Genomic DNA, 21927 nt, shown 5'->3' with positions numbered 1-21927 from the left:
AGCCACAGAGAAAGCCTCGCTGTGCCAAAACGTCACGTTAAAAAGTCACGCGGCATAAGTAGGCAAGTAGTTATGCTGAGTTTGGTTTTGAAAGTCGGGAATTCAGGCGCGTCTGATTGGCCTCCGGCTTCTCTTTTGATATTTGTCTGCATTTCAGCCATATTCAGAGCAAACACACTTTTGCGCAGCGGCATAGACTGCAATTGCTCATTATTTTTCATTTATTCGGCAATTCAGCGGCTACAAAAATATACCTTGTTCCGACCATAAACAACAGTACAGTATAGATACTGATTCATATCCAACACCACTTCAGCATACATACAGATGTCGCTCGTTCCAAAAGTCGTCTATCCAGTACACCCGTATCCGGGATACGAGCCTCGTGATGCTATTGCTACGACTGCTCGCCTCGCTGTGCCATGTCTGACGGGCAGTCTGGCAATGACTGCCGCTGTCGAGCGTATTAGGAACCCGAAGGGCCAGTTGACGGACTCGATGATCACCATGTCGCGGCAGACAGGATACCTGAGTATGTAATTTTGCTATTTTCCAAAGATTTTGTGTCTGTCGTGTGGTTGCCTAACCATAGTATAGCCTCTGTTGCGCTAGTGTACCAGTTTGTCGAGGTAGCGTCTGCGAATTTGCGTGAGAAGGAAGACGGATGGAATAATTTTTACGGCGGATTGGCTGGCGGCGCGATTGCCGGTCTAAAGAGTGCGTTCTTTTTATTTGAACCCAACTTCTACAAGATACTAACCCATATTATGAGTACAGAAGGCACAATGACACACACGATCTGGTCGGCCCTCTTCGTCGGCTCAGCGCTTGGTCTCGCTCGCTGGGCAGGTGGCCTCTTCGGCTCGACATTCGAAGAAACATCTATCGTGCCTGGTTCTACATACTACGCTGGCGAGCCGGAAAAGGGAGACTTTTTTGCGATCCGTCGCCGCGCGCCTTTGTCAGAGACGATTAGCAAGTTAGGCGAGGGTCGGGGTCTTGAGTATGCAAAGGCTGGCGTATCGAAGCCGGAGTAGTGTCGTTTATTTTTCTATCATATTTTGTTTTCACTCTCTTTTGTTGTCATATATCATTCACAATCTGTCGTTCGGCTCGGTAATTCTAGACTATTTTGCCATAATCTTTAGAAAAAAGTAGAGTTGTAGATGTAAGACGACATCTCTTGAGCTGACAAATACTTAGGGTTTTGTAACGCCTCCACGCGCGCCCACCGTTTCAGCGCAGTTTAAATCAACTACTATCTCTGAAAATTCAGGCACGATTAGATTAAAGAGCAGCAGCAGTGCGTAGTTGGCACTGAAATATAGCGAAGGATACGTCAGGATAATGTCTAAGCTACACCAGACACAGCAAAATTTCTATGTGCACTTTCGCACCCAGCGAGCAGGTACTATTCACCTTTTCCTACGCTTATGTCAACTCCGTACTCATCTACTGTGACTATACAGCAATTGAGGCACTCCTTGCCACTGAGCCTGAACAGTCATCAGATGCGCGTGCGAACTTATTTGCAGCGACAGAGAGCAGGCTTGCGAGCCTCAAAAATGACGTCTTAAACGCAACCGCATACCTTGCACCCTACGACCAGCGAGCCTATGCTACAGTATGTACCTCGCTATCAATATCCTGATCACATAAAATGCCTTATCTTTTATTTTTCTGTTTAATTCTTTTGCTTGCGACTGACGATTATACTGCGTAGCAACTAGATCAGCTTTCGGCCTCCTACGACGGGTTGCGCACCCGGCTTGCTCCTACGTCGACAGAATTCTCATTCTCAAGTCGAGCACGCAATTCGCAGAACTCTAGCAGCTTACACGGCCCACACGAAGTCCAATTTACTCCGCCGACGTCAGTTCATCAGATTCGCAACCAGCGATCAAAGTTCGTCATTGCTGCCATGACTGCCGCTAGTACGAGTTTACTGTTGAGCGGGATCGAAGATTGTATAGTTTATGTGCCGCAAAGTGCACGGGTTGGTAGTATTCAAGTCGCAGATTGTCGTGATAGTGTGCTGGTATTTGATTGCGTAATAGAGGGTCCTATCCACCTTACTCGTGTAGCTACTAGCTGTGTTGTCGTGCGATCAGCGTTGCAATTCCGCATGCACGATTCTGACGATAGTGATGTTCTGCTAGGGAAAGACACTAAGGGTGCCATCATCGAAAACTCGGATGAGCTTATATTTGCTCAGTGTAGATTTGACGATACCACAATGATCTCTGTTGAACCATTCGAAGGGACGGTTGACGACTTTGATCATCCGGCTGGAGCATCGACAAGCTGGAGTACGATCGACGAGGATTCGACTACAAAGTTTACTGAGAATGAATATGTCGAGATTATTAGGCTTGCTTCGGACGTGCAAGATGGCAGATTGAGTGAAGACGCACTACGGATAAAACATAAAGTAATATCGCGAGGGTTTGATTTTGATTAATATGTAGTCCGTTGTCATCTTACAGGATTGTACATGTGGTACTATTTATGTTGTGTAAATGAGTTATTATGAGTACTATAAATCATCTATATTTATTATAGACTATTTTTACAGTGATTGATTATCAATCTCGGAACGTAGCTGTATCCTCGAGGACATTCTAAACAATCCATCTGAATACAGTCAATTAAGCGAAACTGTAATTCTCTTGCATAACTCCATTCACCTCACTCATCCTAAATCGAGCAATGCCACAATCTCATTTAGTATTTTGACAAAAAAAATTGCTTTTGCTATTTAGCTCCGCGTAACTATACACTACTATATATAAAATAAAAACAAACCGGATACGCCGATATATCTGTCACGCAACATTCTTACATTCTCTTCTATCTCTGTCATCCCGAGTTTTCATCTCTTGTTTCGTATCTTGAATCATTCATGTTGTAGGCGGTGTTGCTGTCGGTGGCGGTGTCGCCGCTGAACTCGCTACAGCCGATGCCGGAGTCTTGCGCTTCTTCGGAGCAGGCGCTAAAGCAGGTAAGCTAGCACCACTACCACTCGCCGCGCTCGGAGCAGGCGCAATTGCAACTGGTGCCTGTGATGCCGAAGTAGCAGTACCCTGTGAAGTACTAGAACCGGCAGAAGAAGCAGCAGTAGCAGTAGTAGCAGTAGTAGTCGTAGTAGTAGTAGCAGTAGTAGCAGCAGTGGTCGTGGTAGTCGAAGCCGCTGCTGCCGCCGCCGCCGCTGCCTTCTTGCCACGTCCCGAACCAGGTGGCCTGCCACCTCTTCCTCGGCCACGCTTCACAGTTCCATCAGCCCTCTCGATGCGAACTTGCTCTGTTTCTGAAATTAATGGTCCCGAAAATACAAAAAACCCATCTTTTGTGCTCGCTGCTTGTTCTTCAAGTAGTAATTCTGAATCATCAATGAACGGGTCGTTGATATCATAACGACCATACTTGCCGTCTGTCTTGCGTTTCGCCTTAACTTTTGCCGGTGGCGCATTGGGATCCGTCGGTGCAGGTGTACCAGTCGCTCCACTCTCAGACTTGACGGCAGCTCCGCCATCTTCGTCACCAGACTCGTCAGACTCGTCACCGTCTTCGTCAAAGAGTTCAGCAGCGGTGGCAGCAATTTGCGGATGCAGTGCCGCCCAGCCATATTTGTCCTCAGCCAACTTCGCAATATTGAGAACTACATTTGTCTTCCCCGCTAGCGGGACACGAATACATACTGACACTGGTGGTGTTGGCGAAGAAGAGGAAGGTGGGAGGTCATTGAGGGAGAGTTGCGCATTTGCCGATTCGACGCGCGCGCGCTTCGGGGCTGATTGATCGGTCTTTTTGTCGGGTTTGCTGGAGGATGTAGCAGATGCTGGTACCGATTCAGGAGGCACAGGTTCAGGAGTGGTCGCCGAGGGGGTTGGTGTGGAAGTTATTGTGGGTTTGGGCGAGAGAAGAGAAGATACCGAGAGGCCGGCACGCGGGGAAGGCGCTGCGTCGTCGGACGAGAGGAGAGAGGCAATTGTGGGAGATCCGCGAGCGGGAGTACTAGGAGAAGCAGAAGAGGGAGGCATTTGCGACGAGCTCTCCGATTCGGGGTTGAGCAGCGAGAAGAGAGTGCTGCTCATGTGTTTTTGCTGCTATTTGCTGTTATGGTGAGATAGTTTTGATGAAGTAGCTACATCCATAGGCTGAAGAGTGTTACCCGGACAACTTCACTTTACTCCACTAAATATTTTATTGTAGATTTTTCAATTCTCAGCTCGTGCTCCACAACTACAAACCAATGAGTATATCCCGATTAGCAGCCCTCGTAAAGGCCTGGCCGGCCGATTCCCTCAAGCGACAAATTAGTCTTAAGACTACAATAGAAGAGCAGCTTGCATTATACCAGAGAGGCCAGCGCTCCGAGCTGCCTAATCTCGGCGGACAAATCGAGGGAATGCAAGATCTTATTGAAAACAAAAGTCAGAAATTGGTATGAGAATTCTTTTTGCACTATATTTATTTACGTGAAAGTAGGCGCTAATTCGTATAGTATCCTCTGTCAGACAAGCTAATGAAACCCGCCGGCAAGCCCACATATTACACTGCTCTACTTCATGAGCTCGAGCATGGTGTCCAAGAGCCTTCAAGGTGGCAGAAGCTAAAGGTCTTCTTTACAAATGGACGCATAGATTAAGTAAAGTGTGTGTCTTAGTCGGTCGATTGGGATTTTGTTTTGCATGTTTGTATCTGGTTTGGGTATTAGGGTCTCTGTACATAGATGTAAATAGATGTTATGATAACGATATTATTATATACATATATACAAATCGGCTATATACACGGTAAGTAAAGAGTAGCTAATCCGTCTTACGCCGGCGGCCACCGCCTTTTTTCCATAACCACAATGCTTCGACAGAAACAGACCTTAATCCTAGGTGCCTAGTTTTATTCTCATCCGCCGCCTCAACAATCGACTCTATGACTTTTGTATGCTGAACAATATCCCATAGTGCATCGCCAACATATTCTCCGTACGCGTTCACGCCAAGCTTGTACAGTATCCGGCCCATAACCTGCACTGCTATAGCCCGCTGCGCAGAAACACTACTGCGACATAAATGTGCGAGTTCTGGGATAGTGTATCCCGCGTACCCTGGGGAATCCGAGTGGTGATGCAACCCGAGAGTAGTAGGCAGTGATGTAGAGCGAGAAGGCGGCACGATATCGCCGCGGAAATCAAACCGGATATCAGCCGGGGACACGGATTCTTGTTCATGAAAGTATGGAGACGACGCATCTTCCTCTGCTGACACGGGCTGCATCCACGCTAGTGCTGCTGCATCTTTTGGCAGGTCGGGGAAATATTTGTCGTGTAATTGTTGTTGAAAATCGGGAGAGTTGGGGTCGAGGGTGGTAGATGTCGGTTGTGGGAAGTGTATTGACTGCGATTGCTCCGCAGCTGGTTGTGCTTCCTGTACGGCTTTGTCGCTTTCTTGCACTTTCGAATCATCTTGGAATCTGACTTTCTTTGCATTTGCATCTTTTGCAGTAGTAGAAAAATCTGAAGGCTCCTCTTCGGCATCTTCTACATCTTCAAGAGTAGGCTGCTTGCTTTGGGACGCTTCATTATCCAATTTACTCTCCTTTTCTTTAGCTGAACTTTCACCAAAAATATCGCCATCGTCAGAATTCGACATCAGAATAGCATCGGCCGCGGTCGGATCTCGCGTCATGATCCGCTTAAGCAATCCCGGCGGTAGCATAGCTTCGAGTTCGGCTTTTTCGCGCTCGATCTCATTTGGCGACATAGCTGCCAGTCGTGCGTCATTTTCGGCACTGATGCGCTCTGCTTCTGACGCTGGCTTCAGAGGCGGTGATGTTGCTATTGCCGTCTGCGGAGTTCTGCGAGACCGCCATAAAGACTTCCTCACCGGCGGCGATGTTCGAGGCGGGACTATATTTGGTGCCACGGGAGGAGCAGACGGCCGCTCGACAATATCGCGAACGAGGTTCATTGCTCCAGAAGTAATAAACAAGAAAAATATAAAAAACAAAAGTTTTGACTGCTTTTGTTTTGTCAGGAATAGCCGAGTATTGTGATAAAGGAGCTGGCCGCATCGGGTACAAGGATCTGGGCACTGTTCTGGGTATGTATGCACATATACCAACTATACTATATTCTGTATTATTGCAACCACAACAGCAGGATCGGACCCTGGCTGGAATTCATCCATCCGGGATATCTAGACTTGACAGGCCCTGTTTTCTCCTCGACAGACTATCGTTCGTGCTCGCCGGAGACTGTCCCATCATCGACTTGTGATATGGCGGCAAGAGTGCTGTTGTCTGCGTGAAGAACTTGCCCGGTTCATAGTCTTTCAATGTCGCTACTCAACGAGACTGCACAAGGCTGTCCGGCGCCGCTCTTCGCCTGGATCCCGCTCGAGACAGAGAACTACGTCGAGGTATACAATTCTCGACGAGCATGTTTACAGGGGTGTTGTTTACCGTGCGATTTTCGCCGTGATCTCTATAGCGGTGTGCATAAGCTCATTATCTCGCTCATGGTCCTCGGTATTGTTTCCTTTTTCTCTGCTCTCTTTCTGGGCTTTTCGCAGATCTTATCGCGCAGGATGGTAATGTCTGAGTTCAATCTCATTCAAGCTGTCGGTCTTGCATTTTGCGTGGGCTCTATTTCCTGGTTTGATATTGAGCGCTCAAAGGTCTCCTGCGAAGACGCAATCACGTCTTCTCTAGGTAAAACAAATCCACGGTGTATGGTCCAGGGCATCTTTTTTGTTTTTGGATTCCAACTCTCGACTTTGGCAATCTTGATACGAATTATAAGTTTGCATATGACTATAGTTTGGGCAAGACCCACTTCTCGTCGACGCATGGAGGCCGTCGCCATTGTCGTCGCCTTGGTTTTCACCGCTGCTGGTGCCAACTATGTCGAATTCGCAGGCGGCCTGCTATGTAGCCCATCCTACCCGCAGATCCAGTACGTCATCTATATTCCGATCATCGTCTACACTGGAACTGCTACAATATTACAGCTTCTAACGGCAGCCTATATCGTGCGCACATTGTATCGTATCGAGCTTTCGATCCACTTTGCGCGCTCACAACATGACCCCTCGCAAGCACCGCCTTGGCGCAGCAAATTCGAGATATATTATCGCTGCTCGCTAAAATATCTTCAATTGGGCTGGCGTACTATTTTCTTTACTGAGTTTGTCACCTGTATTGCGGTGTCATTTACCGTCACGGTTTTTTTAGGATTTGGAAAACACGCGACGGAAAAGTATTCAGTGGCCTTTACGGGATATCTGCTTTGCATGACTGGCGGGCAGTTCAGCAGTCAGGAGTGTGCCAGCGCATATCGTAGTCCGTTAGGAGGTGAGTAGTGGGCATTGCTGTTTGTAACGAAATGATTCTAACAAGATTCTAAAGATGAGGCTGTGTTAATTGCTGCAAATGTGCTCATGGCCAGTACGTTCGTTCTTTTTGCTACCGAATTTCGACGTAAGTGCATACATCTTTTTTTTCCTTTTCTTTTTATAAATGATTTTGAAAAATATAGATACTAACAAAGTTCAAGCTCTCTTGTTTCAAGGCTGGCAGCTCTTTCTTCGACATCCACGATCCTTAATTTCTGCGAGCTTGCGCCACACTCTTTTAGATGAAATCCCAGAAAGCGGGTTTACTATTAATCCAATTAAGTATTATCGCTCACGGTCGATCGACCTCGAAAAGAAAATTGATGTGCCAACGCAGTTGCCGGAGTTATCTCACACGCCAGTACTGTCGCGAGCACGTTCGCCATCTTTGGAAGAGGCACAGATAAGTACCCAGACAGAGACACAGGCGGGGTTGAGGCAAGACGTCGAGCCTACTATCCAAATCGAAGGCATCACAGCAGATAGCAGCGCAAGAACAAGTATTGACGAGCAGCCAGTATCGGTATTACCCATATCATCTCAGCTACCGTATTACGTGTCGAGACGGTTTGGCCGATCTTCGCCCGCCCATCCGGCCAGCCTTACATCTGGGTCGCGAAGTACGCGACCGGCAATGCACAGTGAAAGCGATATGATTATGATGTACATGGATCCTCTGAACCGAGAGGAATTAGTTGGATCAGGCGTTGGCACGAGTGTGAATACGAGTCGGGTCGGGAGCGTGTTGAGAGTTAATCGTCAGGCGATTGCGCAGAGGCAGAATGACAGTCGGAGTGTTCTTAGTGAGTCGCAGGGTACTTAATCTTTTATTGTTGATTGTGAAGGTATTTGTTTTGTAACTGAGTAAAGACGGAATGGGTGTGCTTTTTTGGGAGATAATTTTTGGATTAGGAAAAGTTGAAGTGTTTAATAGTTTTTGCGAAATGTGTATTAGTATTGACTTGATATAGATATGATAAGAGATGAGGAGGAAGTAGAAGTAGAAGTAGAAGTAGAAGCTCGGACGAAGCCGTATACGCCTCAAAAGCCGGTCGGAGATGTCCACTTATTGTTGATTCAGTACCGTTTTGCAACATTCTCTCATAATACTTGTAAATTTGCAAATACTCTAGATTTATAATTCATTTGATGGTAAAATAAATATTTGCAGCAAATTATCCTATTTAAAAGAGACTCGGTGATGGCAATTCTTTGTCCGGGATACGATAGGGTGCCTGGGTAGGGTTTATCGCACTACGCCGGTCCTTGTCACTTCCTCGTCTGCTTTCGCCTCTGATTATTTTCTTCCTTCTTTAGCCTCACCGAGTGTCCGAAGCCTAATTGCTGCCGCCGCTTATATTATCTGCTGCTGCTGCTGCCTTCCGCTTCTATTCGTTGTTGTTGATCATTCTTCTTATCATGGTCAATTATCACGAAGTATCCGTCACTCGGCGCGCCTTGCAAGTCGCATGCGCCTTCTTCTGGTGTCTCCTTGCTGCTGGCCCAATATTTGTGCGTAATTTTTTGCTGTGATTGGTCTATCACCTAGTCTTGCTAACATTGGTAACTTCAGGGCTTTGCGGCACTCAAGACTGTATGGATTCACGAAGGCGTTTACGCAGACCTCTGCTCTGCCGAAGACAACGCGCAAGGCTTCATCTGCTCCTCGCGTGAAATACACCTAAACTTCATCTTTACTTGCGCGGCCGTCGTGACTAATATTGCTGGTGTCGTAGTCGGTATCATTCTCGACCGCTTCGGTCCACAGATCTGTGGCTACGCCGGTGGCGCGCTTATCTTTGCTGGCGCGCTTATGCTCGCCTTTGCCGATACTATTTCTTTATTAGATTTATATGTTTGGGGATATATCACGCTTGCATTCGGTGGTCCTTTTGTGTTTATTTCATCGTTTCAACTCTCGAATGCTTTCCCGGCTTATTCGGGTCTTATCCTAGCGCTACTCACTGGCGCGTTTGATTCCTCGACCGCAGTATACTTGGTTTATCGTCTCATTTACAATGAAAGTGGAGGCAAATTTCACCCTAAAGCATTTTTCTTGCTCTATCTTATCATTCCAGTTTCTATCATTGTCGCGAGCTGGTTGCTCATGCCCAAGGAGAGCTATAAGCCCATGACCAATATCGGCAAGTTTCTCGAAGAGGAAGAAGAGGATTTGGATGAAGATTACCAGCTTGATGCTAATAGTATTGACGGTGTTGCAATTGATGCGCGCACAGCCGGTGGGGTTGCTGATCCCAAGACCGTTACTTCTTCGCCGTCACCCAGCGCCGAACTTGCCGCAGAACACATCCATAGTATTCACAACGGTGCCGCATCATCTATCAGTACTAGTGACGATGATGAGGATGATGAGGTGCGGCTGGTGGATGAGAATGCCGCGTTGCTGTCGAAGACTGATAGGCGAAACATTTCTCCAGGGCAGTACGAGTATGATAGTGAGGAGATGCAGAAGCTTAAGATTTCAGGTGTATGGGGTGCTCTACATGGACGATCTGCACTTGCGCAGATAAAGACGCCGTGGTTCACTATTTTGTGTTTATTCACCATGATTCAGATGCTGAGATTGAACTACTTTGTTGCGACCGTTCGCTCACAGTACGATTTCATTTTCCAAAGTCCTGAAATAGCGCAGCGTATTAATGAGGTCTTTGACGTCGCGCTGCCAGTTGGTGGAGTTATTACTGTTCCCATTGCTGGATATATCCTTGACAATAAGTCGATGGCGACTTCTATTGCGCTGCTGCTGGTCATGGGGACGACTATGGGTATTCTTGGAAATTTTCCGTCTTATATTGCTGCGTATGGCAATATTGGCATTTTTGTTATTTATCGTTCGTTTTTTTATACTACCGTTTCCGATTATGTTGCTAAAGTGTTTGGATTCGATACCTTTGGTAAAATTTACGGTTTCATTTCGACCGTGTCCGGCCTGTTCAATTTTGGTCAGTCGGGGCTAGATCATCTTACTCACCGCGTGCTTCACCGTGATCCGCGACCAGGAAACATTGGTCTGGTAACCGTTTCGACAGCTGTTGGTGCATGGTTTGTGTGGTATGTTGCAAAACAGGCGAGACGAATTAAGCGTTCTGCATTGGAATTCGAGGCTGAGCAGGCTACTGCCTTACGAATGCCCGGGTATGCGTCATCGTTTATGTCGTCAATCGAATATTAGATTTTGTTTTTATAAAATGCTTTTTTTTTTTTTTCCTCTTTTCTGTGTTTTGTCATTCGGGAAGTTGGCGCTTTTATTTTATCTTATTTTATTTTGTTAGATCATATATAGTGCAATTTTTTTTTTGGTTATATATATCTAGTTTCTTTGTTTTGAAGCTTGTTGTTTGGGTATAAATTAGTATAAATTAGGATGGGCGGCTATTTTTTCATACTGGTTCAAATATTATTGTGTTGCAAAAACTATTTTGGGTTTTTGAGTATATTTTTCATTATTATCAGAAACATTGTCTTCATAATATTCTGTTCATAGAACGTGGATGTATTTGTATTCTAAACTGCGAAAAAAGGTCAGATTTTAGGAAAGGTAACTTTTGATTATACACGACTATTAGTTAATAAACATAAAGATAATTAAATCACACGAAAATTATTGTAATGTTATTGAATGAGATGTATTAGTTTCCAATATCGAATTACCTTTTTACAACTATCATATAATGAGAAAACACTGGTTTTATTGAATACGAAAAAACAAAACAAAATAAAAAAAGAAATATATTATCCCTAATGGAAATCACGCCCGCATCAATTCCACAAAATAGATCCTTCACACCCATTGAAAAAAAAACAGCTTTTTATATTTGAAAAGAAGGATTAATCTAGCTGGATTTCAGGTTGCCGTGCCGCTCCTGGTACCCGACCATCAGATGCGAAATATCTCCAACCGGCAACAAGATAGGGAAATCGACAGAAATCAACATCAACACCAAAAACACATAAAATCCCACTAAGCCGCAAGCTAAAGCACATCCCCCTCCAGCTTTGACAAAGCGTGTTCCGACAACTGTAGAACCCTGTGCGAGAAGAAAGTAACCGATGGTGAGACAGATTAGGGCCAGCTGTATACAGATGAAAAGTAATACGAATGCGACGTTGGTGCGGGTTGAGCAGATCAGGAGGACAAACACTGCAACTGACCAGAATAGCAGATAAAATCCAAATGAAGCCTGGAAACCTTGTGTCGACATACCGAGCGCTTGAGAGTCACCACTAGGAGAGTACGCGCCCATGGCATTGAAGGAAGGCGTAAGGGTTCCGCCGAAAGTGAACCAGAAGCCGGAAAACGAGCAGAATACTACAAACGAGAAAGTATTTCCGAGCACAAATTCGAGAAGTCCGCCAATCATGAGAAGTAGACCGCCGATAAAGAAGTAAGCTCCGGTGGATGCAGCGCCGCTACCACCTGCGCCGCGCCAGCCGATGAGGTCACAGCCAAGAGGACAGATGCAGAGGATGTGGCCGGCAAGGGCGCTGAGGTCATGAAATTAGTCTATACAATTTATGCCCAATAAAGAGCAGCTTCACATACAGAGGAGTAGGATTGGCAAACGTTCCACGGAGATTACCCTTGACAGAGGTCTTTGGCGAGAGATAGAGTTTCTCAAACAGCTCTGGGGTCATAGTGACCGAGGAGGCAGTGCGGAAGCGTGACAAGGCATCGGTGTCAAGTTCCTTTATATTACACCCAGATTCAAGGTCAGTAGTAGCTAGAGGGCTGGGGGTCTGGCCGGAGGAGGCGATGCGATCGTCTTCAAGAGGGTAGTGGGTAGCAGAGTACTGAGCCATCGAGCTTGAAGATGAGAGGAAAGGCGAAACAGAAGATCGAAAGAGAAATTTACTAGAACTAAAAGAAGGGTTTCTGAAAACTTTTATAGAAAAACTAAAAACTGAGACCATGCGACGAAGAAGCAAACGCCGAAAAGAGGGTCCATTTGTCCATCAAATGAGATCCGAATAATATGCGGGGCAGGAGCCGCACCAACCCCGCATTTTCATCTAAGTACTGTGGAGTGCTGCGAATATAGGAATATTGCGGGAATATTATAGTTATTGCAGGTTTCGGTACTTACTACTAGAGTACTATTTAACAAAATATAAATATAGGCCGCAATTACCGCAGTTTTGCGTAGTATTATGGGCTAGTGAGCCGGTGACCGTGCTATGCTACGTTATGCATAGATCACACTGTCTACTACTCTGTACTTAAATATACAACAACACCCTGCGCTCAATATAAATCTGCTTCATACCATTCATATATTCTTTAGCAATATATGTTTATATATATATTTAAAAATTGATATAAGCACTATTATGCAGCCACGACTCTCTCAATCAGCTCATATATTCTCAATGCATAAAAATGCATAAATAGGTACTGAACCAAAACGACAGCGCCGCGCACATTGAGGCATCCGCTTGCCCGGTCTCCCTTCGTCCTCGGCTATTCTTCTTCGCCGTAGTCCGATGATCCTCCTCGTTATACGTCGATCTCTAACCGGCACTAGTCTATTTAGCACACCATTGCTCGCACAGTTCAGTAAGTTCTTTCTTTTTCTATTGGCGGTAAAGGGTGGTCGCGGTACCCGATGCGGGGAGGGTGTTTTTTTTATCTCCGACGCATCGGCTAGGGTGTTGGTACATTTTGTTGTCGAATCTACTTTATAGAGTGCATGCTTTTTCTTATTGCAAGTTAATTTTATAAAACATCCTCGTCACAGATTTCAACCAGCTTTGCACCCTATTGATCTTTATCATCCTTCTTCTGGCCGCCATCCGGTTCATCCAGATCAGGCAGCGTATACACAGCAAAAGTACTGACCCCAACAACGACATCCTTACCGATGACCTTTCCCACAATCCAATACCACACCTGTCCGCCGCCTCCAACGGCTTGGTATACTTTTGCCGGACAACCCGTCGCGGCAGTGATATCGACCAGAATATGCCTATAGGCGCCTTCGGGGTCAAACTCCTCGACAGCAATAGTGCGCACGGGAGTGTTTGACGGCATATGTATCAGTTTTGCAAATGTACCGGAAGTTGGTGCATGCATGTTGTGCTGCCGTGGATTGACAGAGTCTGTACTGCCTTTGTGCGTGTGGAGATGCTTTGCTATCTCGTGCACGAATGGGAACGATTTCGGGTGTTTGGATTGCTCGTCTGGCTCCGTCTCGGCACTTACTGTAGGACTACTATTAGTCTCCCCCCCAGCAGAATTTGCAGAAGCAAATTCACCAGGCGAAGAAGGCGTATCTGATTCACAGGAGGCTTCGTCGCCGCCGACGCTTTGCTCGACGCCGTCCCAGCGCACGCCAAAGAGTTCAAACGGCGCATCAACTTTGGATGAGAAGAACTGCTTTGGCTTGCCACATGCCTTAATCCCCTCGAGTGCGATCTTTTGATTTTCAATACTAGTAGAGCCCTCGTAACCCTGAAGCAGACTCCTAAAGTTGGTGACACTGTCAATCCGCAGCCGCCCAAACAGCGCCAGCAAGATATCCGGGATCTCTTCTACCGCCACCCGATTCTGTTCCGGCACTGTCCAGTCTCCTAACCGATCTCTAAGTAGCTTGATATGTTCTACCAGTGAAAGTCCATCTTGCGCCGTTTGACCATCAAGAAAAGACGAGGCTATTGGTGGATACGACTGTGTTGACGTGAGGGCAGAGAAAGCTTCGTTGACGATGTCGCGCTGGGCTTGTTGCAGCTGCTCGTTCTTTTCAGTCTTTTCCGAGAGCGTAGGAGCCATATATCTCTAAATATGACAGATGCAATAAATTCGAGCAGATGTATAAGTAGATAGATAGATAGATAGATAGATAGATAGATATATATATATGTATATATTACAAGATCGAAGCTGTGAAGCAGTGGGAAATATAGAGTATATGGAACAGATCAGGCGATGACGTATTTTTGTGCGCTAAGCTTTGTTCTCCGTCTAAGCGATGATAAGCCCGAAAGGCAACTCTCGGCCGGATATTTGCGAGCTATATAGCTCATGACTCAGCAATTGTGTAATTAATTCACGTGATTATTTCTGACGCGGCTGTCTGGCGGAAGTATGGCTCGATCTCGCGTCCTCGGCCCGACGCCCTGAAATCAAAACAAACAGCTGCCGTCTTTTCTTTGTCTCTTCTAACTCTCGTATTCATTATAGTCTTCTTCGCTTTGACCTCTGCATCTCTCTGTAAAAGATTACAGCTTGATGTCGACTTCCAGTGTGTCTTCCCCGCCGCTGCCGCCTCACACCGTGCGCATCAAACGCAAGCGTAACCAGGATCCGCTGCAGACTCTGAGTACGATCTTTGCTATTTTCTCTTAGCCTGTCTACGAAGAACGTATTAACTTGTGTAGTACTTGGCCAGGGTTTATCTTCCAAGCGCTCGCGCACAAATTCATATGGTACGACTATTGCAATTTCAGTTTGCATGATATCTTATATACTGACAATTCAACAGTCTTCAAACTTGCCTCGACCGAGGAACAAACTCGTCGTGCGGGTGCAATTACTCTTTTGGAGGCCCCACCAACTAGCCATGCGCAAAATCTCCAATCATCATCTACTACAGCCTCGCCTGCAGCTGCGGCGGCGGCTGCTTCAGTATGTTTGTTTTAACATATCGCTCAGCAGGCAGTCACATTTGCAGCAATAACTAACAGTAACTGTAGGATGAGGCACGCAGTATTCTCAAAGCTGCTCGAGAGATGCTGAATCCAGCTCGTCTTTTCAAATTCCCGACGCGTAAACGTCGAATCAGCGATAGTGCACCAAGTTCTGATGCAACGTCGATCACGATTACGGATACTAAGGTTAAAAAGCGATCACGCGTGAATCCTGTTTCTCAGCGCGAAAGGTTGAGTACTGCTATCATTTCAGAAACGGAAAAGAAGCCAGTAATTCTGCCTCCGCCTACCGTAGCTGCTGAAGAGTCAGTCGCGAAAACGGTACGCAGCACCGGCATTCCCAAAGTCAAAGTTCTATCTTCTTCACCTTCTAGCCTAGCTAAGTCTACAAAAGAGAGTAACAACACCGTGAGAATAGTCAGTAGCCAGGCAGATGCACCTCCGCCCCGTCGACGGCGACGAAGTAGTGGATCTCTGTCTTTGTCGCCTACCTCTTCGTATCAGCAAATGTCTAATACAAACGAAGAGGAATTACAGAATATGGTGGATTTGTATTTACAGCTGAATCACGACGATCAGAGTGATAAGCCGACGACGGTACTGAAACGGCCGCATCGGGTACCTGCTCGCAGACCTTCAAAAGTCGAAGTCGACGAAGAAGAAAAAGATGAGAGAGAAGAGAAAGATGCTGTGCATAAGACCCCACATGGAACTGACATGTCTGCGACAATGATAAATCTGCATGACGAGACTGGGGATGGTGAGATTGAAGATTATGTCTATGATGTTTATTATCGAGAAAAGTTTCTGGGGTCAATGTGGGAAGGCGGACAGTATGGTTTACTGTAGGTGCCTCTTTTGTTTTCGTTTCTTTTTTATTTTTATTTTTCCTTTTTTTTTGCTTTTTTTTTTTGCTTTGCTTTTGAGTTGGTCTAAGGGATTGCATAATTGTACTGCTTCTGATGTATGAATACGCGTTTGGCGTATTTACCTTGTTTTTGCTATATTTTGGGCATATTTTCTTGTTTTTTAATTTGCTATTGTTGAGGTTATAGATTATGGAAGACAGTGACTAAGAACATGACAGGCTATATACGAGCGAACAGGACTTTGAGGACGTCATATTCGACGACGAATACGATGAAGGCGACGAGTCTGAGTTTCGGTTAAGTGACGACGAGGATTCGAATGCGGAGGACTTTTACCGGAATGACTATCCAGACGAAGAAGGTGAGAGTGATGACGAGAGTGTGTTTGTTGATGGACAGGATGAAGATGACGAGGCAAGAGTTGACGCGGACGATTTTGATGCCTACGACTACGACCGATGTGCGCCGCGGTTCGCGGACGACGACGGGGATCAGTCCATGGAAGGAGTATCGCTACAAGATATTCTCGAGATTGAGGACGAGGACGAGGAAGGGTATGCGGACAGGATCATGGGTAGTTTGAGAGCCGATTGAGGTAATTGTAAATAAACGAAACAAAGTTGAGTCGAATGTCGAGCCAGTCCGCAGAGTTTCTGTCAATGCGCAGAAACTAACTCTGCGCCACCGTCGCCCCGCATAAAACCCTCACCCTCTTGTGCGCTTTTAACGCGTGTACTATCTTTTTTGTTCGCTATAAACTTCTTTCGTGTGGGACTGCCTGTTGATAATCGAGAAGTAAACACTGCAAGCGTGTGTGTACGAGAGAGTTCGTGGAAGAAGCTCGAGAGGAATGCAGACCAAATTTGTCTGCCTCGCAGTGCTTTTCAGCATAGCAGCAAATGCAACTTCTATCCGTATCAGCAACAGCGCAGGTTTTCAGAGCGTTTTGGGCAGTGACTTGCTAGAACGTACTGTGGTGAAGGGCAGCAGTGCGATACGGTCTTCTCAATCATCGTCTGCCATGCTTTCTTCGTCTTCTGTATCGTCATCACTGTCAAATTCTATATCGTCTTCGTCGTCGCAGGCTACTGTGACAAGTATGCCGCAAGCATTTGACACGTCGCTGGGCACGAATTTCACTCAGGATTCTTGCGCGTCGTTTTTCAATCGCTTTCTTGCAGACCGGGCTTTTATTGACTGTTATCCCTTCTCCTTTTACTTACAGGTTTGTCTCTACTGCTAGAAAATGCAACGCAAGTCAGTATATCTGACCTTTTTTTTTTTCCTTCTTCTAGAACTCAAAAGCATTTTTTGAAATCACAAAGCAGGGAGCCTACGCGCTTTCATCGACCTTTGACGCCATATGCTCCGTCAACGCATCACAATGCACGGCTACAATGAATGGCTACGCTGCTGAATTACTCGATTCCTCAATCTGTTTAGGCGACTATGGCTTGGAGAACCCGCTGGTCACTGCAGCTTATAATGATTTCACGTCATACTCTATGTTATATGCCGCCGGCTGTCTGACTTCGTCTGTATCAGGCGCGTATTGCTTTGTTGAAGCTACGAGTAACTCAAGTCTCACGCAAGACAGCTATTTGTATTATCTCCCACTTGATGTGACGCTTCCTTCAGGCGTGGCATCTAACGGTACATGCACACAATGTGCTTCTGATGTTATGGCTATCTTTTACAATAGCGGAGCAGGCAACACCTCGCTTGCGCTTTCACGAACGTATTTGTCGGCCGCCAAGGCTCTGGATGCTGCTTGTGGAGATGAGTTCGCTGATACGAATGTGGTGTTTGTGGAAAGCACTACTACTGCGGAAGCGAGTGCCAGTGCTACCACTACTGGTGCTGCTGCTACTGCTACATCGAGGACTGTACTTTCTGCGATAGTCATTGCCATGCTACTTGTTTGGAATGCGTAGAGGGTTATTAATAGAGGTTATGTATATATTACTAGATTTGAGCCGTGAGCCAATGTGTCTCGGGATCTTGAGAGTTTTCAGCTGCCATTTTATTTTTGGCTTACTACGATATTTATAGATACAGGATATTTGGTCTAATGCTTTTATGTGCGATTGTAAAAAATGGAGGAGTTTGATTAAGTCTGTTGGTTTCCGGATATTATAATTACGGCGTTTTATTTTTTTCTCTGAGATATATATTCTTATGTTTATAATTTGAATAACCTTTTCGATTTCTATTGAACACTGAGAATTGTGTTTATGAATATATACAACTTAATACGAAAATAGATAATCAGAGATATCTATTTACGGCAGCAAAGCAAGGAGACGACAGCACGGACGCCGAAGCCGAGAATTACCAAAAACGTACAGCGCCTTGACTACTCGCAAAATGCGAATAATGACTTACTTTTTGGTTTCTTAAATTAATAAATGCTTTTATATAGCAATCTTTGGTTTGCCTGTTCTCTTGATGTATTTGGTAAATACGTACTGGATACTGAGTTGGTAGAACTGGTGTCGAATGTCGAGTGTCGATACATCGGAAGATCTGCGCTACGTCAATTTATCGGCGGCAATCATGTCGCGCTGTGTCGTATATAGTACTAAACCCAGACTGCTGACATATGTGCACCGACTTCTCTTCCTAGTTGTATTTTGAATATTAACAACTACAACAGCTACAACAGCAACAGCAGCAACAGCAGTAAACAAGATGGTGCGCTTCAAATCACGATATATACTTTTCAAAATACATTATCCGTCTCTACCAATTGCCCCCATTCTTCCTTCTCGCGAGCAACTCATACCAACCAAGGTGGAAATAGCTTCGGCACCTCACTACTACGGCGACGGCCTCCTTCTCCCCGGCGGTGCACTCGCAAATGCCGATACGCAGACACGCGCCCAGGTATTTTATAGACCGGGTCCAGACAGTATCAATTCCTCGTCTGTGAATGCTGCTATACGTGACAGTATAAATCGATGTTTTGGCGATCTTGGCGCTGGTCTTGTCCGTTCTAGCGTCAGCTGTATGTTTGCTTGCTTTTTACTTGTAAAAGAACTGTAGTCACTAACTCGAGGGATTAGTAAAATATTTTTCTCCAGCGACATCAACAGGCATGCTCCGTGTCTCAAGAGATCATTTCAGAATCGTATGGGCCGCTCTTACGTTTCTAAACGAGATCGCTGGTGTGCCTGTTGTCTGCAGCGTCTCGCATGTGTCTGGCACAATTCGAAAGTGCGAGCAAGCGGCAATTTCTATTGACAAAAAAGTTAACTGGGAAATTAATGCTTCGGCAAGGAATGCTATAGACACGAATCTATCATAATTGTTTTGCTATATATTGTTATGCTTTTACTAGGAGTTTTTGGTGTATAAGTTTTAGTGTATAAAAATTATAGAGTACCCCTGCATATAAACATAAACACCGTGTGCATAAGAATCTGCACTCAGCCTGCTTTTATTGCCTTCTCTACATCTTTCAACAGTACATACTATTCACCACTACAGCCACAATGAGTAGTCAATTAAGGTTAGTTCTTCTTTTAATTTGCAGCAATAAAGATTGTATAAACTAATATGTGCGGTTTACAAATATTAGATGGGGCGTGAATAAATATCAAGATGCATCGGGTCGAATGAGTCCAGCATTAATGCGCGCCCGAAGCAAGTACGCAACCAGAAACATCGTCACAGGAATCTTACTTACCGGATTCGTTGTTTCGGTCTGTAAGTGCTCTTGTTTTCTGCTTTTTTTTATCTGTCTTGCAATATAATATCATCGACCGCTGACGCGATTATCTAGATACCTACGCTGCAACAGCCACCGGACGCGATGACTTTAGCGATGTCCCGATGCCGCCTATCCCGGAAGATACATTACAGCAATTACAGAGCGACCGAGCGAATTTGGAAAGTAAAGCCGCGTCGTTGGCGGCTAGTTCACCAGTAACGAAGAAGAAATGATTGCGTGTATGAGTGATTGAATAGGTCTGATTTTAGGTGACTTTGGATTTTCTTGTAATATATTGAATATACCCTCTCTTATTTTCTCATTGTATATTTCTCTCATACTGGTCTCTGCTATACTTTCCATAATCTGATATCGTACTACAGTATAAGTTGCAAACTTGCCAGAGTTACTTCTACAATGACTTATACTTCTCATTAAAAATGCATTCAAAAAAAAACCCATCCGTACTCAACAAAAGACTCTTCAATTTTCCTTCCAATGACAAGTGAAACCTTCGTTTAGACACAAAAAGAAGCACGAGGACTTCACAAATCAAAAAAAAAAACTAACTAGAAAAGCCTACTCTAAATCAGTTTTTCATTTGTTTCTTTTTCTACAAAAGCATTTTCCGCGGGTCTTCAATGTACTCCTTAATAAGCTTCAAGAAAGTGACCGCCTCTCGTCCGTCCAGAAGTCTATGGTCGTAAGTCAAAGCAAGGTACATCATCGGCCGAGCCTCCACCTTGCCGTCGATAACTACTGCACGCTGCTTAACTCCATGCAAACCCAGCACGGCAGTCTGAGGAAGGTTAATGATAGGAGTTCCCATAAGCGAACCGAAAACACCTCCGTTGGAAATTGTAATCGTACCGCCGGCCATGTCCTCGATAGTCAACTTTCCATCGCGAGCCTTGGTTCCGAGGTTGGCGATCGCAGTCTCAATCTCGAGAAGCGACATCGTCTCGGCATTGCGAACGATAGGAGTAACAAGTCCCTTGGGAGTCGCAACGGCAATCGAAATATCGACATAATCACGGTAAACAATAGTGTCGCCGCCGTTAGGTCCCTCGATAGCACCGTTGGCAGCGGGAACCTCCTTTGCGGCAACACAGACTGCCTTGGAAAAGAATGACATGAAACCGATCTTGACACCAGTCTTCTTCAGAATCTCATCCTTGTAAGACTTGCGGAATTCAAGAAGGTTAGTCATGTCAACCTCGTTGAAAGTAGTCAATGAGGCAGCAGTGTTCTGCGACTGCTTTAGGCGCTCTGCAATACGCAGACGCATACGGTTCATCTTCACCTTGCGCTCCTCGCGCGAGCCAAATGCGCTAGGCGCAGCAGGTGCCGCGGGCTCGGCGGCCTTGGGAGCAGCCGGGGCCGGGGCAGCAGGCTTAGACGGAGCTGGAGCGGCAGCAGCCGGAGCAGATGTCTCTTTCTCCTTGGGAGCCTCGGGGGCAGGCTTGGCGGTCTCCTCCTTGGGAGCTTCTTCCTTGGGAGCCGAGGATCCGGCTGCATCCGTGTCGAGCTTGAAAAGGTCTTGGCCGACGGTGACAGTGTCTTCTTCGGCGGCGAGGAACTCGGTAATGACTCCGGCAGCGGGAGCGTTGACAGCGACGTCGATCTGCATACACAATTAGCATTGTGAAATGATAGACTAAATTTCAAACAAAACATACCTTATCCGTCTCAATGGATGCGACTTCTTCGTCCTGCTCGACAAAATCTCCGACCTCTTATAAACGAGTTAGTAAAAAGGTATATGAAAGATCACAAGTCTTTCGACGTCTCAGGCTGATGTTTTGCCTCGGCGAGATTTCGCAGATTCAGACAAGCAAGAAAATTGGTCGCGACCTTGTTAATCATTTCAAATAGCAGTTATTGTGGATAAAAGACTTACGCTTGACCCATTGCTTCAAGGTTCCCTCGGTGATAGATTCGGCCATAGGAGGCACGGGCACGGTCGAGATGGCTACACATAGGAAATAGTTAGCATTATCGAAAATTGTCCATCCGACCAGAGAAATAATTGCCCAAAACACTCGTCTTTAGATAAAGAACGTACCATATGTCCGCAGAGCGTACTGGAATGCAGCCGGGCGGCTGGCGGTGAGGAAGTTTGTGGTGGAGGCCTGGGTGAAGAGGGCCGGTCTAGCGAGGCGGGAGATAGATCTGGCCGTGGCATGGATCGCAGGAACGCGTCTGAGCGAGCGAGAAGCTGCGGTTCGAAGCATTATGCGCTAAAATAGAAGAAAAAGAAGGATAGAGGATTGAAAGAGAAGGTAGA

The 21927-nt window shown here is 45.8% G+C and overlaps 14 protein-coding genes across 14 annotated transcripts; 9 read left to right on the top strand and 5 right to left on the bottom strand.

Annotated features, from left to right (window-relative positions):
• The first annotated feature begins 42 nt into the window (after positions 1–42).
• V2V93DRAFT_366962 (uncharacterized protein) lies at positions 43–1141 on the top strand. Its single transcript, XM_066909438.1, has 3 exons — positions 43–532; positions 598–717; positions 778–1141. Exons 1-3 carry the CDS (start codon positions 328–330, stop codon positions 1035–1037), a joined length of 585 nt encoding a protein of 194 aa, XP_066767146.1. The 5' UTR covers positions 43–327; the 3' UTR covers positions 1038–1141.
• A 92-nt stretch (positions 1142–1233) lies between these two features.
• Positions 1234–2559, top strand: V2V93DRAFT_183233 (uncharacterized protein). The gene is made up of 3 exons (XM_066906955.1): positions 1234–1408; positions 1470–1624; positions 1724–2559. Exons 1-3 carry the CDS (start codon positions 1348–1350, stop codon positions 2459–2461), a joined length of 954 nt encoding a protein of 317 aa, XP_066767145.1. The 5' UTR covers positions 1234–1347; the 3' UTR covers positions 2462–2559.
• V2V93DRAFT_366957 (uncharacterized protein) lies at positions 2534–4111 on the bottom strand. The gene has a single exon (XM_066909437.1). The coding sequence runs from the start codon at positions 4092–4094 to the stop codon at positions 2901–2903; it is 1194 nt and encodes a 397-aa protein (XP_066767144.1). The 5' UTR covers positions 4095–4111; the 3' UTR covers positions 2534–2900.
• A 53-nt stretch (positions 4112–4164) lies between these two features.
• V2V93DRAFT_385301 (uncharacterized protein) lies at positions 4165–4779 on the top strand. Its single transcript, XM_066912232.1, has 2 exons — positions 4165–4444; positions 4505–4779. Exons 1-2 carry the CDS (start codon positions 4253–4255, stop codon positions 4646–4648), a joined length of 336 nt encoding a protein of 111 aa, XP_066767143.1. The 5' UTR covers positions 4165–4252; the 3' UTR covers positions 4649–4779.
• Positions 4740–6063, bottom strand: V2V93DRAFT_366955 (RPAP1-like protein). Its single transcript, XM_066909436.1, has one exon. The coding sequence runs from the start codon at positions 5967–5969 to the stop codon at positions 4812–4814; it is 1158 nt and encodes a 385-aa protein (XP_066767142.1). The 5' UTR covers positions 5970–6063; the 3' UTR covers positions 4740–4811.
• Positions 6064–6225: 162 nt separating this feature from the next.
• On the top strand, positions 6226–8558 carry V2V93DRAFT_385299 (uncharacterized protein). Its single transcript, XM_066912231.1, has 3 exons — positions 6226–7353; positions 7408–7479; positions 7556–8558. Exons 1-3 carry the CDS (start codon positions 6336–6338, stop codon positions 8215–8217), a joined length of 1752 nt encoding a protein of 583 aa, XP_066767141.1. The 5' UTR covers positions 6226–6335; the 3' UTR covers positions 8218–8558.
• Positions 8559–8613: 55 nt separating this feature from the next.
• V2V93DRAFT_366952 (major facilitator superfamily domain-containing protein) lies at positions 8614–11016 on the top strand. The gene is made up of 2 exons (XM_066909435.1): positions 8614–8906; positions 8968–11016. The coding sequence occupies exons 1-2, from the start codon at positions 8814–8816 to the stop codon at positions 10585–10587; spliced, it is 1713 nt and encodes a 570-aa protein (XP_066767140.1). The 5' UTR covers positions 8614–8813; the 3' UTR covers positions 10588–11016.
• A 10-nt stretch (positions 11017–11026) lies between these two features.
• Positions 11027–12604, bottom strand: V2V93DRAFT_366951 (GPR1/FUN34/yaaH family-domain-containing protein). The gene is made up of 2 exons (XM_066909434.1): positions 11959–12604; positions 11027–11900 (listed from the first exon to the last, which is right to left on the bottom strand). The coding sequence occupies exons 1-2, from the start codon at positions 12324–12326 to the stop codon at positions 11249–11251; spliced, it is 1020 nt and encodes a 339-aa protein (XP_066767139.1). The 5' UTR covers positions 12327–12604; the 3' UTR covers positions 11027–11248.
• Positions 12605–13089: 485 nt separating this feature from the next.
• Positions 13090–14312, bottom strand: V2V93DRAFT_366949 (uncharacterized protein). The gene has a single exon (XM_066909433.1). The coding sequence runs from the start codon at positions 14179–14181 to the stop codon at positions 13171–13173; it is 1011 nt and encodes a 336-aa protein (XP_066767138.1). The 5' UTR covers positions 14182–14312; the 3' UTR covers positions 13090–13170.
• Positions 14313–14640: 328 nt separating this feature from the next.
• V2V93DRAFT_390599 (uncharacterized protein) lies at positions 14641–15908 on the top strand (the record flags this gene model as incomplete). Its single annotated transcript, XM_066912408.1, has 4 exons — positions 14641–14731; positions 14790–14837; positions 14894–15036; positions 15105–15908. 4 exons carry the CDS (start codon positions 14641–14643, stop codon positions 15906–15908), a joined length of 1086 nt encoding a protein of 361 aa, XP_066767137.1.
• A 737-nt stretch (positions 15909–16645) lies between these two features.
• V2V93DRAFT_183151 (uncharacterized protein) lies at positions 16646–18061 on the top strand. Its single transcript, XM_066906954.1, has 2 exons — positions 16646–17153; positions 17224–18061. The coding sequence occupies exons 1-2, from the start codon at positions 16779–16781 to the stop codon at positions 17860–17862; spliced, it is 1014 nt and encodes a 337-aa protein (XP_066767136.1). The 5' UTR covers positions 16646–16778; the 3' UTR covers positions 17863–18061.
• A 519-nt stretch (positions 18062–18580) lies between these two features.
• V2V93DRAFT_366941 (ribonuclease P/MRP protein subunit) lies at positions 18581–19332 on the top strand. Its single transcript, XM_066909432.1, has 2 exons — positions 18581–18935; positions 18994–19332. Exons 1-2 carry the CDS (start codon positions 18620–18622, stop codon positions 19233–19235), a joined length of 558 nt encoding a protein of 185 aa, XP_066767135.1. The 5' UTR covers positions 18581–18619; the 3' UTR covers positions 19236–19332.
• A 52-nt stretch (positions 19333–19384) lies between these two features.
• Positions 19385–20088, top strand: V2V93DRAFT_366940 (uncharacterized protein). The gene is made up of 3 exons (XM_066909431.1): positions 19385–19439; positions 19509–19636; positions 19713–20088. The coding sequence occupies exons 1-3, from the start codon at positions 19423–19425 to the stop codon at positions 19871–19873; spliced, it is 306 nt and encodes a 101-aa protein (XP_066767134.1). The 5' UTR covers positions 19385–19422; the 3' UTR covers positions 19874–20088.
• On the bottom strand, positions 19899–21924 carry V2V93DRAFT_366937 (uncharacterized protein). The gene is made up of 4 exons (XM_066909430.1): positions 21706–21924; positions 21541–21612; positions 21320–21375; positions 19899–21264 (listed from the first exon to the last, which is right to left on the bottom strand). Exons 1-4 carry the CDS (start codon positions 21872–21874, stop codon positions 20254–20256), a joined length of 1308 nt encoding a protein of 435 aa, XP_066767133.1. The 5' UTR covers positions 21875–21924; the 3' UTR covers positions 19899–20253.
• Between the last annotated feature and the right edge of the window lie 3 nt (positions 21925–21927).

Source organism: Kockiozyma suomiensis, assembly GCF_038497685.1.
Source record: "Kockiozyma suomiensis strain NRRL Y-17356 unplaced genomic scaffold V2V93scaffold_4, whole genome shotgun sequence".
NCBI classification, from domain to species: Eukaryota; Fungi; Ascomycota; class Lipomycetes; order Lipomycetales; family Lipomycetaceae; genus Kockiozyma; species Kockiozyma suomiensis.
This window is presented reverse-complemented; position numbering and strand designations above follow the sequence as displayed.

Coding starts and splice junctions, on each gene's coding strand:
- V2V93DRAFT_366962 (XM_066909438.1), top strand. CDS start 328: ATGTCGCTCGTTCCAAAAGTCGTCTATCCAGTACACCCGTATCCGGGA. Junction 533..597: donor GCGGCAGACAGGATACCTGA/GTATGTAATTTT, acceptor ACCATAGTATAG/CCTCTGTTGCGCTAGTGTAC. Junction 718..777: donor CGCGATTGCCGGTCTAAAGA/GTGCGTTCTTTT, acceptor TTATGAGTACAG/AAGGCACAATGACACACACG.
- V2V93DRAFT_366951 (XM_066909434.1), bottom strand. CDS start 12,326: ATGGTCTCAGTTTTTAGTTTTTCTATAAAAGTTTTCAGAAACCCTTCT. Junction 11,901..11,958: donor TTTGCCAATCCTACTCCTCT/GTATGTGAAGCT, acceptor TCATGACCTCAG/CGCCCTTGCCGGCCACATCC.
- V2V93DRAFT_183233 (XM_066906955.1), top strand. CDS start 1,348: ATGTCTAAGCTACACCAGACACAGCAAAATTTCTATGTGCACTTTCGC. Junction 1,409..1,469: donor CTTTCGCACCCAGCGAGCAG/GTACTATTCACC, acceptor GTGACTATACAG/CAATTGAGGCACTCCTTGCC. Junction 1,625..1,723: donor ACCAGCGAGCCTATGCTACA/GTATGTACCTCG, acceptor TATACTGCGTAG/CAACTAGATCAGCTTTCGGC.
- V2V93DRAFT_366955 (XM_066909436.1), bottom strand. CDS start 5,969: ATGAACCTCGTTCGCGATATTGTCGAGCGGCCGTCTGCTCCTCCCGTG.
- V2V93DRAFT_366949 (XM_066909433.1), bottom strand. CDS start 14,181: ATGGCTCCTACGCTCTCGGAAAAGACTGAAAAGAACGAGCAGCTGCAA.
- V2V93DRAFT_183151 (XM_066906954.1), top strand. CDS start 16,779: ATGCAGACCAAATTTGTCTGCCTCGCAGTGCTTTTCAGCATAGCAGCA. Junction 17,154..17,223: donor CCTTCTCCTTTTACTTACAG/GTTTGTCTCTAC, acceptor TCCTTCTTCTAG/AACTCAAAAGCATTTTTTGA.
- V2V93DRAFT_385301 (XM_066912232.1), top strand. CDS start 4,253: ATGAGTATATCCCGATTAGCAGCCCTCGTAAAGGCCTGGCCGGCCGAT. Junction 4,445..4,504: donor AAAACAAAAGTCAGAAATTG/GTATGAGAATTC, acceptor TAATTCGTATAG/TATCCTCTGTCAGACAAGCT.
- V2V93DRAFT_366957 (XM_066909437.1), bottom strand. CDS start 4,094: ATGAGCAGCACTCTCTTCTCGCTGCTCAACCCCGAATCGGAGAGCTCG.
- V2V93DRAFT_385299 (XM_066912231.1), top strand. CDS start 6,336: ATGTCGCTACTCAACGAGACTGCACAAGGCTGTCCGGCGCCGCTCTTC. Junction 7,354..7,407: donor ATATCGTAGTCCGTTAGGAG/GTGAGTAGTGGG, acceptor AAGATTCTAAAG/ATGAGGCTGTGTTAATTGCT. Junction 7,480..7,555: donor TTTTGCTACCGAATTTCGAC/GTAAGTGCATAC, acceptor ACAAAGTTCAAG/CTCTCTTGTTTCAAGGCTGG.
- V2V93DRAFT_366952 (XM_066909435.1), top strand. CDS start 8,814: ATGGTCAATTATCACGAAGTATCCGTCACTCGGCGCGCCTTGCAAGTC. Junction 8,907..8,967: donor TTGCTGCTGGCCCAATATTT/GTGCGTAATTTT, acceptor TGGTAACTTCAG/GGCTTTGCGGCACTCAAGAC.
- V2V93DRAFT_366941 (XM_066909432.1), top strand. CDS start 18,620: ATGGTGCGCTTCAAATCACGATATATACTTTTCAAAATACATTATCCG. Junction 18,936..18,993: donor TGTCCGTTCTAGCGTCAGCT/GTATGTTTGCTT, acceptor TCGAGGGATTAG/TAAAATATTTTTCTCCAGCG.
- V2V93DRAFT_366940 (XM_066909431.1), top strand. Junction 19,637..19,712: donor CGGATTCGTTGTTTCGGTCT/GTAAGTGCTCTT, acceptor GCGATTATCTAG/ATACCTACGCTGCAACAGCC.
- V2V93DRAFT_366937 (XM_066909430.1), bottom strand. CDS start 21,874: ATGCTTCGAACCGCAGCTTCTCGCTCGCTCAGACGCGTTCCTGCGATC. Junction 21,376..21,540: donor CTTGAAGCAATGGGTCAAGC/GTAAGTCTTTTA, acceptor CTCGTTTATAAG/AGGTCGGAGATTTTGTCGAG. Junction 21,265..21,319: donor CATCCATTGAGACGGATAAG/GTATGTTTTGTT, acceptor TTGTGTATGCAG/ATCGACGTCGCTGTCAACGC.